The 13,485-nt window shown below is 47.0% G+C and overlaps 1 protein-coding gene across 1 annotated transcript; it reads right to left on the reverse strand.

Annotated features, from left to right (window-relative positions):
• Positions 1–6,358: 6,358 nt before the first annotated feature.
• Positions 6,359–13,285, reverse strand: pgls (6-phosphogluconolactonase). Its single transcript, XM_033012331.1, has 5 exons — positions 12,863–13,285; positions 10,916–11,023; positions 9,489–9,590; positions 8,517–8,657; positions 6,359–7,662 (listed from the first exon to the last, which is right to left on the reverse strand). Exons 1-5 carry the CDS (start codon positions 13,226–13,228, stop codon positions 7,528–7,530), a joined length of 852 nt encoding a protein of 283 aa, XP_032868222.1. The 5' UTR covers positions 13,229–13,285; the 3' UTR covers positions 6,359–7,527.
• Between the last annotated feature and the right edge of the window lie 200 nt (positions 13,286–13,485).

The following is a 13,485-nucleotide window of genomic DNA, read 5'->3' on the forward strand; positions in this document are numbered from 1 at the left end:
CCACTTCCTATGCTACTCAGTTCGATAGCAGTCTGGAGTCAGTGACTACTAACATGTTGTCAAGCCTGTATGTACATTAAAGATTATCTTAAAGTTACGCGTTGTGTAGATGTCATATTTACACGGTGTCAAGTAGGGAAAACCCGCTTCTCCTGTTTATCGGTTTTTATTTTCTTTTATCAAGTTTTATTTTCATTTTTTGCAATGGCTTCTTCCTACCGAAAGCCTGCACAGCTTATCTTTGATTCGGATATCGGTGAGCGCTGGGCTATTTTTGAAATGGATTACCGGCACTATATGAACATCGCGCATCGAAATGAACCAGACGCTGTCAAGGCCTCTGTTCTACTTGACCTTGCTGGCCCAGGTGCCATGAAAAGATCGAGGACTTTCCGATATGCCCCAGCGGTCCTGGGGGCCAACAATCAGGTACTCACACCCGAAGAATCAGCCGACGACCCTAATGTCTTGTTACGCAAATTTAGTGAGATTTGTGACCCGCCCTCTAATCACATTTTGGAAAGGTCGAGGTTTTTAACTCGCAGACAGTTGCCAGACGAACCTGTCGAAAGCTTCATCTCAGATTTACGATATAAGGCCCGGAGGTGCCGACTCGAAAACATGACTGACCAGTTAACTAGAGACATTCTGGTGACAGGGATGATTGATCAAAAGCTGAGGTCTGAGCTCCTGCGCAAGCATGATTTAACTTTAGATGAAGCTGCGCATGCCTGTAGAATGGCAGAAATCATTGACCCATTAAACAGTCAGCGCGATTCAGGCACTAAAACCATGAATCTGACTGGATTTAATAGACCGCGAGCTCAGACAGAAAGTACAAGATTTATGACCCGGGCCAACCCTGCATCTAGTAGTGAGCCCCCCAAAAGATGCCCCAATTGCAACTATCTGCATACCAGGCAGTCACAATGTCCTGCCTATGGAAAGGCCTGTAACTATTGTAAGAAAATGAACCATTTCTCTGCTGCCTGTCGTTCTCGTGGGAAGAAGCCCTCAGTTCCAGACCTAACCTAAACATGCTGCTGCAGGACGATAACAAATACGACTCCCAGTTCTTGCTTGACGCTGCCCCCGACACCGGTCCAATTAATTCGCAAGGGGAGTCAAACGTGTATTCACTCCTACATGCAGCTGGCAAGTTTCCCGACCCAACTGTTCTGATAACCATATAACCATATAACAAATACAGCACGGAAACAGGCCATCTCGACCCTGCTAGTCCGTGCCAAACACGTATTCTCCCCTAGTCCCATATACCTGCGCTCAGACCATAACCCTCCATTCCTTTCCCGTCCATATAACTATCCAATTTATTTTTAAATGATAACAACGAACCTGCCTCCATCACCTTCACTGGAAGCTCATTCCACACAGCCACCACTCTCTGAGTAAAGAAGTTCCCCCTCATGTTACCCCTAAACTTCTGTCCCTTAATTCTCAAGTCATGTCCCCTTGTTTGAATCTTCCCTACTCTCACGTCAACTCTGTCTATCCCTCTCATCATTTTAAAGACCTCTATCAAGTCCCCCCTAAACCTTCTGCGCTCCAAAGAATAAAGCCCTAACTTGTTCAACCTTTCTCTGTAACTTAGTTGCTGAAACCCAGGCAACATTCTAGTAAATCTCCTCTGTACTCTATTTTGTTGACATCCTTCCTATAATTAGGCGACCAAAATTGTACACCATACTCCAGAATTGGCCTCACCAATGCCTTGTACAATTTTTTTTTTTTAATATTTTATTTTATTAGAAGTAAGTACAGTCATATGGCACCAAAGTGCCTAATATATATTTTCATAATACATTTTATGTACAACCAAATGTTGTAGAACAAATGCTTTTATTTTTATTAATATGTTTTTGTTTGTCTTTTATTATTTTTATTTTAATCTTAAAATGAACGTAATGAAAATACCAAAGAGTAAAAGAAGATTCAATGAAATAATCCTCCCCGACTGACGGCTACAATTAAAACATTAGTAAGTCATGAGGACTATTTTAACAAAATAATGTACATTTTGAAGTACATTTAATTGAAGTTTCTTGGATGTGGCCTTATTAGATTACAGCTAACGTCCAACATGAAAAGGTTCCCTGCCCCTGGTTTAGGCTTTATATAACCATATAACAATTACAGCACGGAAACAGGCCATATCGACCCTTCTAGTCCGTGCCGAACACGTATTCTCCCCTAGTCCCATATACCTGTGCTCAGACCATAACCCTCCATTCCTTTCCCGTCCATAAAACTATCCAATTTATTTTTAAATGATAAAAACGAACCTGCCTCCACCACCTTCACTGGAAGCTCATTCCACACAGCCACCACTCTCTGAGTAAAGAAGTTCCCCCTCATGTTACCCCTAAACCTCTGTCCCTTAATTCTCAAGTCATGTCCCCTTGTTTGAATCTTCCCTACTCTCAATGGGAAAAGCTTATCCACGTCAACTCTGTCTATCCCTCTCATCGTTTTAAAGACCTCTATCAAGTCCCCCCTTAACCTTCTGCGCTCCAAAGAATAAAGCCCTAACTTGTTCAACCTTTCTCTGTAACTTAGTTGCTGAAACCCAGGCAACATTCTAGTAAATCTCCTCTGTACTCTCTCTATTTTGTTGACATCCTTCCTATAATTAGGCGACCAAAATTGTACACCATACTCCAGAATTGGCCTCACCAATGCCTTGTACAATTTTAACATTACATCCCAACTTCTATACTCAATGCTCTGATTTATAAAGGCCAGCACACCAAAAGCTTTCTTTACCACCCTATCTACATGAGATTCCACTTTCAGGGAACTGTGCAGTTATTCCCAGATCCCTCTGTTCACCTGCATTCTTCAACTTCAACTGATAACTGTCAACAACTTCAACTTTCATGCTAAGTTGGACACTGGGTCAAAGGTCAATGTAATGTCAATAAACCTCTCCAACAAGATAAGAAATAATGAGCTCCTGATTGCGGACCGCTCCACTTTGCATGCTTACGGGGGTGAGGTGCTGGTACCACTGGGAAGAGCAACTTTTAAATGAGTGCTGAAGAAAACCACAATGATTTGACCTTCTACATCTTGAACTCTAACTCTGTGACTGTTGGGCAACCAGGCATGCCAAGATTTAGGGCTGATTTCGTTTGACAATACTGTCCACAAGCTGCTGATATCAATGGACCCGATAAAAGAATACCCTGATCTGTTTGATGACAAACTAGGCAAGCTGCCTGTGACCTACAAGATACCCACCGACCCCAAGGTGGTACCTGTTGTTCGTGCACCACACCGTGTGTCACACGCCATGAGGGACAGGGTTGAGTCCATGTTAAACAGTATGATCTCCATGGGCGTGCTGGAAGCAGTCAGCAAGCCCACTGATTGGGGTACCACCATGGTTGCTACTCTCAAAAAGGATAACAATGAAATCCGTGTGTGCATCAATCCAAAAGACTTGAACCATGCTATCAGGCGCCCCCATTATCCCATGAGGACAGTTGAGGATGTTGCGGCACAGATCGGACGGGCCACCATCTTCTCTGTCCACGATGCAAAGAGCTCTTTCTGGCAGATACCGCTGGACAATGAGTCATCAAACCTCACTACATTTTCTAGCCCGTTTGGCAGATTCAAGTTTCTGCGAATGCCATTCGGTATCAACTCTGCCAGTGAAGTTTTCCAGAGGTCCATGGAGCAGCTGTTCGCAGGCCTACCGTGCGCTATCATTGTTGACGATATCCTGGTGTATGGCAAAGATGCGACAGAGCACGACCAAAACCTAAGGCGTGTCTTGGAGCGGGCACGTCAGATCAACCTCAAGCTCAACCCTAACAAGTGCAAGTTCCGGGTTTCAGAGGTCACCTACGTTGGCCACGTATTCACTCCCGATGGCCTCAAGCCCGATTCACAGAAAGCTGCCGCCATCACTGAGATGCTGGCCCCCACCGACGTGCTCGGACTCCAGCGTTTCCTGGGTATGGTGAACTATCTTGGAAAATTCATACCAAACCTCAGCGAATTGAGCTCGCCCCTGCGACAACTGACTAGAAAGGACATTGCTTGGTCCTGGTTCCCGCAACATCAACAAGCATTCGATGCTTTAAAGTCCAAGCTAACCAGTGCACCAACTCTGATATTCTTCGATTTGAAACGCCCTGTGACTATCACCTGTGGTGCCTCGCGATTCGGGCTCGGTGCAGCCTGCCTACAACCGTCTACCGATGGTACATTGCTCCCCGTTTCATATGCCCCCCGTACCATGATCGACACAGAACAACGGTACGCACAGATCGAGAAAGAGCTGCTGGCTGTCGTCTTTGCCTGCTCCAAGTTCAAGGACTTTATCTTCGGAAACGCTTTGACGGTCGAGACAGACCACCAGCCACTGGTGACGACTCTGAACAAACCCATCCATGCTGCACCAGCCCGCCTGCAACGCATGATGATGCAGCTCCAACGTTTCGACTTCACCCTCGTTTATAAAAAGGTTACAGACATGCACGTTGCGGATACTCTCTCGTGCGCCTCGAGCATCCTGCGAACGTCACCCCTATGAACGGGAAGAGCTTCTGGTTCTCGGCGTTGACTTCGTTCCTAATAAACAACTACAGAGCCTAGCCGAATATACTGCCGCCGACGCCACCCTCAAAATACTCTCATCAGTGATCAATGGGGGCTGGCCAGAAAGGCGCGGTAACGTACCAACAGAGGCACAGCCGTTCTACCTGGTCCGCGATGAACTGGTCATACAGGACGGTGTCATAGTCAAGGGCCACAAAGTCGTGATCCCCTCATCGTTGCATGATAAATACTACAATGAGGCGCACAGCGGTCACCCGGGAGTCGAAGCTACACTGACCCATGCACAGAACCTGTTCTACTGGCCTGGGATGGTCAAATACATACGGGACCGTATATCCTCTTGCCCCACCTGCAACAGTCTTGCACCACACCAGCAGAGGCAGCCCCTACTGCAACAACCTGCACCGGCCCTGGCCTGGACGTCGGTAGCGGCAGACATCTTCGAATGGCGCGGCAAGCACTACCTCGTTCTCGCCGACTCTTTTTCAAACTGGTTTGAAATAGACCTCCTGACCTCCCTCACATCTGAGATGGTCATCCGAAAACTAAGGAAACACTTCTCCACAATCGGCTCACCTGTCCGTTTGCAGACCGAGAACAGTAGACAGTTTACCAGCCACGAGTTTAAGCTCTTTGCCAACCGGTGGAATTTCCACCACGTCACGAGCAGCCCTGAGTACCCACAGAGTAACGGACTTGCTGAACGGGCTGTCAGAAGCGCTAAACAACTGATGGAGCATTCGCGCCTGGCAAATTCGGACTTTAACATTGATCTCCTGAACCTCAGGAACATTACCAGAGACTGGACCCTGGGATCACCAGCCCAGCGACTAATGTCCAGGACAACAAGACCTCCGATCCCGATTGCTCAGCAGAAGCTGATACCTCGAGTGCTGGAGCCTGCCTCAATCCAAGATGCGTATTCAGGAGAAACACGATATTCAGAAACGGTCATGCAAGTCACGACAAGTCATGCAAACCTCTCCTGCCTCTACAGGTTGTTCGTTTACAAACTACCAGTGGACATTCCTGTCTGGCTACTGTTGTCGGCACAGCTGACGCGCCTCGATCTTACCTTGTGGACTATGAGGGGACAGTCTACCGCAGAAGTCGTCAACATCTACTTGTTGTACAAGAACCCCGTCCGCCGCCTTCTCCCAATCCCCGCATGCCCCACACCCCTCGCATGTTCCATACTCCTCCACGAGGCACGGCTGTGCCTAACCGCGGGGTTACCCCTCCTGCACGTTTCCCCTTTCAGTCACCACAAGCCTCCTCCGTGGCTTTCTCGCCTCCGGGTCCACCGCCTCCCTCTAATCTTTCCGGTGAAGGAGGGGATGACTTGGTCCGTACGCGTTGGGGCCGTGTCAGTAGACCGCCTGTTAGACATGGCGAATTTGTTTAACTTTAGTGGCATGGATGCTCACTATACTAACTCTTCAAAGGGGAAGGATATAGATTGGTTTATGCATGCAACCAATCATATATAGCTCAGCATCACTAACCCCGCCTTACTGTATCATTTATACTAACACCCACTTCCTATGCTACACAGTTCGGTAGCAGTCTGGAGTCAGTGACTACTAACATGTTGTCAAGCCTGTATGTACATTAAAGATTATCTTAAAATTACGCGTTGTGTAGATGTCATATTTACAGGTGCATGTTTAACCAGCAGATGCCTGGCAAATAGTTGCCAATGTGTTAACATCACCCACATGGTTGCATTATTACTCACCCAACAGACCATAGTCAACTAAGCACAAGATTTAGCAGTCATCATCAATTAGTTTAATGCAGTTACAAAGATTGTGTGTAAAATTCATTACAGTTTAAATTACACTGAAACTAACACAAGTTCTTGGTCCATTGTTCAATAATTTTAGATCACAAAAAGCAAAATGCCGCAGGAACAGGATATGCCAAAACAAATCTATCAATACACAGTAGTCAAGCTGAGTCTGTGGAGGGAGGAGACTTTGGGCCTTTATCTCCCGCCACACTCGGGAGAACGTACAAACTCCGTACAGACAGCACTCATTGTCAGGATTTAACTGGGGTCTCTGGCGCTGTAAGGCACTGTCCCCCCTTAAAGGTGGGCCACATGTGTTACCTGACCATCCGAGCATTTCCTAATATTATCCATTTTTAAATCCACCATTCGCACTCCCCAAAAACACCCTCAATGATCGATGTGATTTAGATACAAATCCTACCTCATTACTGGCAGGCAGTAGTTAATGCAGAATGACAGTCTCTTTGGGCCCAGAGTGGAATGCAAAGTAGAAACCTTGAACTACTAAATAATGTGCTGGAGGGGAGAAAGTCAACACTCGTGCATTACTAACCACCAAACAACCCAAATACGAACACTTGAAATAAAAAGAGAAAAAAGTTTAAAATTCCAGTGCTGAACCATTTACAAAACAAAAAAAGTCAAGTTTATTAAATATTTCCTCACACGTAATCGTTATCAATTTGTTGGTTTAGTAATGTAATGACCATGCCAATGCATTATTCACCTACTGTTATCTCAGAGTACTTTGGCTGTTTCCTGCCTTTTACAGAGCACCCTCTCAGATACCAAGCCTGTAGATAACAAATCAAACCAATCTACGATTCAAAGAAAACACAAAGTGCTGGAGTAACTCAGCGGGCCAGGCAACATCTCTGCAGAATATGGATAGGCAACGTTTTAGGTCAGGACCCTTCTTCAGATCCATCTCTTCTCCAGAGATGCTGCATGACCCGCTGAATTACTCAGGCACTTTGAGTGTGTTTTAAAAAAAATGTAAACCAGCATCTGCAGTTCCTTGTGTCTATGATTCAAAAAGTCACTATACTTTGGCAGATTGCCTGGGATTAATAAAATAAAAATTAGCCCGATAAGTCTTTACATATTCAGTCAAGTCCTTGCATAAGGAGGGAGGGCGGTGTTTATTTATGCACCCGCTCCACCTTCATAGTCAGCTTGCTTGCGGCAGCTTCATCAATAAACCAGTGCACCTCGCCCTTGGCCAGCTTGATCCGAGCAGCAGGTAGTGGGTTTTTCTGGTGGCCTTCCAGAATATCCTGGGCAAAGGCAAATGACAGATTACTTAGACATTCAACACTGCTACACATATTGACACAAAGTTCTGGAATAACTCGAGCGGGTCAGGCAGGCAGATGGGACTAGATCAGATAAACATCAAGGCCAGTGTGGACGAGTTGGGCCAAATTACCTGTTTCCACACCGTGTAACTATCACACTGCGATTAATAGTCATGAAAACAAACAAGGAGCGAAACACAGAATTGGCTTGGGTCAAATTACAGTTGTAGCTACTCAAGTGCCCCTATCACTCTGCTTTTGCCGACCCTGAACCCCCTTCCCCCCCCCTTCCCTTTTTATTTACCCACCCACTCCCTCTGTTGGTCCCATCCAGCACTACCTCTTATTCAGTTCCATTCTTCACCCTTTCCTGTCAGATTGCAGAATCTCCAGCCTTTTGTTCTCCACTGATCCCCTCCCAGCCTCTGCTACCGTCTCCACCCCTTCCTTCCTCGACCTGACATATTTGCCAAACAACTCATCTTCCGCTGTACCTAAATATATCGCCTGGTTATTCTTGTCACCCCGACCCCACCCATCTATACTGGCTGCTTCCCTTTTTCAGTCTCAATGAAGGGTCCCAACCCGCAATGTCAACTGTCCTTTTCCCTCCACAGATTTTGCCTAACAATTTGCTGCAGAATAATTGCATTTGCTTTCACAAGACCTGTGAAGAAACACGTGTGGTCTCAACTGCAAAATTGGATTGATTTTTTAGTAATGGGAATTAAAGGTCTTGGAACTAAGGCTGGCATGGTAGGCTTTAGGTACAAATAGCTTCAATCTATATTTACAATGGCTGAGTGCCTATATTGCCTGGGACAGGTTCTTACCTTTAATATTGATGCCTTACTCTCGCCTGTCACAACAAAGACGGCATTGCGGGCAGCATTCAGCAAGGGAAGGGTCATAGTTATGCGTTTCGGTGGTGGCTTTGGAGAGTCACTAATTGGAGCAATTATCTTACTTTGTTCCTGTTTCAAAACAGATGCAATAACACATTAAATGGAGTTGTTAAAACTTGCTGGCTTTAATCACCAATATTAATTGTGAAACACAACAATGGACATCGACATCATTCATTTCTGCCCTTCATTTACTTTACCCTCTATTCATCCATTAAAAGCAGTTACATTTATCCAACACCTCCCACAGCCACAGGTCACAACTAGACAATGAAATAGTTTAAAAACAAGGAATGACACAAAAAAACCCCACAAAGTGGTGGGTTAACTCAACAAGTCAGCAAGCATCTCTGGACAACATGTATAGGTGACGTTTCAGGTCAGACCCCTTCTTCAGCCTTAGAAAAATAGTTTGACTGTAATGTAGGAAAGGTGATGAGTTCTAGGTAATGCAAGTAGTTGCCAAGGTGCAGGGGTGATGTTCTGAAGGATCACAGAGTCTGGAGACTGCATCAGGGGGATTGTGAAATCAGCTGCCAGGAGATAATTGAGGGTGGTGCGATTACAACATTTAAAAGATATTTGGACAGATACATGGACAAGAAGAGTTTAGAGAGGTATGGGGCAAACGTGAGAAAGTGGGACTAGTGTAGGTGGGACATCTTGGTCAGTATGGGCAAGTAGGGCCGAAGGGCCTGTTTCCATGCAGTGTGATTCTATGAGAATAAACTTTTCCACCCAGAGAACACAGAATCTACCTCAGCCAGAAAAACTCTAAAGGAATCCCAGCAAGTTAACTAAACAACCAGCTACAATTTCTGAGTTTAATCAAGTAATAGTCTCAGAGCAAATCCATCCATTTGGAAATAACTTCCCTCCAACACAAAGAGTGTGTGTTACCTGTAGCAGGGGGTGGTCCGGGAAGAGGGAGCATGTGTGCCCATCAGGGCCGATTCCCAGGAGCAGCAAGTCAAAGACTGGTATGTTCTCACCTGGAAACAGCTGAAGGAGAAAAACACAGACGGAGGGTCAACACAACACAAGGGATCTGGAAACGAGGAGTCCTGCTCGAGGTGACAATGTTGGTGGAGATCAGACAGGGGGGTACACTATTGGCACTGAGAAAGGAAAGATTTAGGAACCCGAGGGGGCAACTTTCTCACTCAGAGGATGATAAGTATATGGAATGAGCTGCCAGAGGAGGTAGTTGAGGCAGGTGCAAAAATAGTTTAAAAAAAATATATTTTTATTAGTAGTGTACAATAATATAAGACATGAATAACATATTGCATTTTGTGTACAACTTCTTATTTTAAATTTAATAGTAAAAAAGAAAGAGTGAAAAAGGAAGAAATAGAGAAAAAGAGAATTTTATATATAGTGATATTATTAGTTCAAGAGGAAATAGTAAAGAAAAATCCCATGGGGCTGTATAGCCTGAAGGAGAAAACAAAAAAGTGAAGTGAAATAAGAAAAAAAAAAGAGAATAAAGAAAAAAAAGAGAGAAAAGAGAGAAGTAAAAAAGGGATATACCTACTTCGTATCTTTACCCACCCCTCACCCAGTTCTGAAACAATTAATTTCTAAGTTTGCGTTGCACCATATGCTTGTAATAAGTCGATAAAGGGAGACCAAATCTTTAAGAATTGATCTGATTTGCCTGATAGGACGAATCTCATATCTTCAAGATGTAACATTTCCGACATATTGAGCGTTGGTGTGGATGCATTTTTCCAGAATTTAAGTATTAGTTTTTTTGCCGTTATTAAGCACAAAAATAGTATTTAAAAGACATTTGGACAGGTACATTGATGGGAAATGGGACGAGCTTAGATGGGGAATTTGGTCGGCAAGGGCGAGTTGGGTTGAAGGGCCTGCTTCTGTGCCATATGACTAGCACTAACAAATTCCAAATTGCCATGAAACGCCATGTGGGGCAACACAGTGGTGTAGCTGGCAGGAAGAGCTGCTGCCTCACAGTGCCAGAGACCCAGGTGCGATCCTGACTTGTGTGGAGTTTGCATGTTCGCCCTGAGACCTCCCGTTATTTCTGAAAGTTCTCTGCAATTCATGATGTCTTTTGCCAGTGAAAACATTCCCCTTGTTATTGATGATAATTCCAGTCTGGAACTAGTTTGCATCAAAAAACACTGCTTTATAGAATCCTTCCCGCACCTCGCATCACTCCAATTATCCCCAAGAACCATCAGCACCTTTGGCCTAATATGAAGAGAAAGCAGGTCTCAATTTCTGTCCTCGCCATTGCACCAGATCAATTGAATGCTGCAATGTACGGGCACACCATTAAATGCTGGCCAGTACTGTACCTCTCTCAATTTCTCCGCGTACTTGTCTGCAGCTTCATCCACAGGCAGCGAGGGGTTAATTGCAACCACTTGATTATTGGGAATGGAGATCTTGGAGAACAGTTGCTTCTGAAACAGATAATGCAGTGGTTTTAGGTTTACTTTTGAACACGTGTACAAGATACAGTGAAAAGCGTTACTTGCATGCTATCCAAACAAATCGGAAATATTATTCCTAAATACAATCAAGTCAAACTCAAGTTTGATAGAGCAAAGGGGAAGATACAGAGTGCACAATGTAGTTTGCTGCCTTACATCGCCAGAGACCCTGGTTCGATCCAGACCAAGGGTGCTGTCTGCACGGGCTTTGTACGTTCTTCCTGTGGCTGCGTGAATTTTCTCCGGGTACACTTAGTCCTAATTTGGTTGACACCAGCCCTAAGAGTCAGCCCCATCTAAAAAAACATTGACCGCAAATGCCCCCAACCATTAACTCCTTAAACCAAGCAGTGACCTATTCCATGACCAGACTCAAGAAATCCTCAACTCATGCTGTGACACATTTGGACCATTAGGAGTTAGATAGGAGTTTGAATGAGGATATGGCCCCAATGTAGGTAAATAGGACTAGCACAGAATGCCAACTTGAGGATGAGGGGGGGGAACCTTACACCTTGAAGCTTACCAAATAGTGAAAGGCCTGGATAGAGTGGATGTTTCCACTAGTGGAGAGTCTAGGACCAGAGGCCATAGCCTCAAAATAAAAGGATGTACCTTTAGAAAGGAGATGAGGAGCACTTTCTTTAAACAGAGGGTGGTGAATCTGTGGAATTCATTGCCAGACAGTGATGGGGGCCAAGTTAATTAATATTTTTATGGCAGAGATGAACAGATTCTTGATCAGAGGTTATGGGGCGAAGACAGGGGAATGGGGTTGGGAGGAAAAGATAGATTAGCCATGATTGAATGGCGGATTAGACTTCATGGGCTGAATGGCCTAATTCTGCTCCTAGAACTTATGACAGGGCAAGCCGAAGGGCTTGTTTCTTTGCAATTATTGCACCATGTTTGTATGGCATTGTTTCTCAAACCCCAAGACTGACCCTCTGCTCATTCCCTAAACTACCCATTCCACCCCTCATCCTCCTCACTACCTGCGCCGACCACACACCCACTCCGACCAACCCTCAACTCCCCTTGCACCCACCCACCATTCCCCCTCCCCAAACCGACCACCCATCCCAGTCTCCCCTGTACACACCCACCGCCCATTCCCTACACCCACCCTCCATTACCTACACCCACCCCCCCATTCCATGCACCCACCCCCCCATTCCCTGCACCCCCCCCATTCCCTACACCCACCCTCCCCATTCCCTACATCCCCCCCATTCCCTACACCCACCCCCCCATTCTACGCCCACTCCCCCATTCCCTACGCCCACCGCCCCCATTCCCTACGCCCACCCCCAATCCCTGCACCCACCCACCCCATTCCCTGCACCCACCCTCCCATTCCCTGCACCCACCCTCCCATTCCCTACATCCACCCCCCATTCCATGCTCACCCACCCCATTCCCTACACCCACCCACCCCCCATATTCCCTACATCCCCCAACCCCATTCCTTACACCCCCCGATATTCCCTACATCCCCCATTCCCTACATCCACCCCCCCCCCCACATTCCCTACATCCACCGCCCCCATTCCCTACACTGACCACCCAACCCCCACCCATAACTCACCCTCTCCACCCTGCCCCCACCCCTTCCTTCACCCACCCACCATCCTCCCCCATTCCCTGCCCCCACCCACATTCCCTGCCCCCACCCCTTCCTTCACCCACCCACCCCCATTCCCTGCCCCCACCCACCCCCATTCCCTGCCCCCACCCTGCCCCCATTCCCTGCCCCCACCCACCCACCACCCTCGCCCCCTCCCCTCCCGCAGGCCCCGAGCGCTTTACCCGGTACAGTCCGCATGTGCTCTGCGGGTCATCGAAGGGGACGAGGCGCTCGTCGCAGAAGCCGAGGATCCAGCGCTGACTGTCGGCTCCGGGCATCCGCGACTCGCGCTCCAGGGCGGCGGGTAACTCTGCCGCCAACAGCGGCACCAACCCGCCGCCCGACACGGCCACGGCGAAGCGGCCTCGGCTCTGGACCGCCTGGCTGGCGGCGCCCACCACGAATGTACCCAGGGCCGGGCCCAGCTCTTTAGGCGACGGGAAGACGCGGACCCGGGGAGACAACATGGCGGCTCCGGCTGGGGGAATGTTCCGCCCCCGACGCCTCATTGGCCGAGACCCCGTCAAACCCGCACTTGATTGCCCCATTCCAACGTCAATCTCCCGTCTAAAGCCCGCCCCCACTGGCCCTGTTTAGTCATATGTAATGTGATTGGTGCCTGGATGTGAGCGGCCCGCCCTTCGATTATCTCCGATTGGTTCAACCCAACGTCAATCATTACTGTCTGATTAGTGATTGGTTCATCAACACAGCAGTCACGATGACTCGACAACCCGCCGTTCGGCCCGTCTATTGGGAAAGACTATCCCCTCCAATGCAACAAGATCAAGATTTCCAACTCGGC

The sequence above is a fragment of the Amblyraja radiata genome, chromosome 35 (genome assembly GCF_010909765.2).
Source record: "Amblyraja radiata isolate CabotCenter1 chromosome 35, sAmbRad1.1.pri, whole genome shotgun sequence".
In the NCBI taxonomy this organism is placed as follows: domain Eukaryota; kingdom Metazoa; phylum Chordata; class Chondrichthyes; order Rajiformes; family Rajidae; genus Amblyraja; species Amblyraja radiata.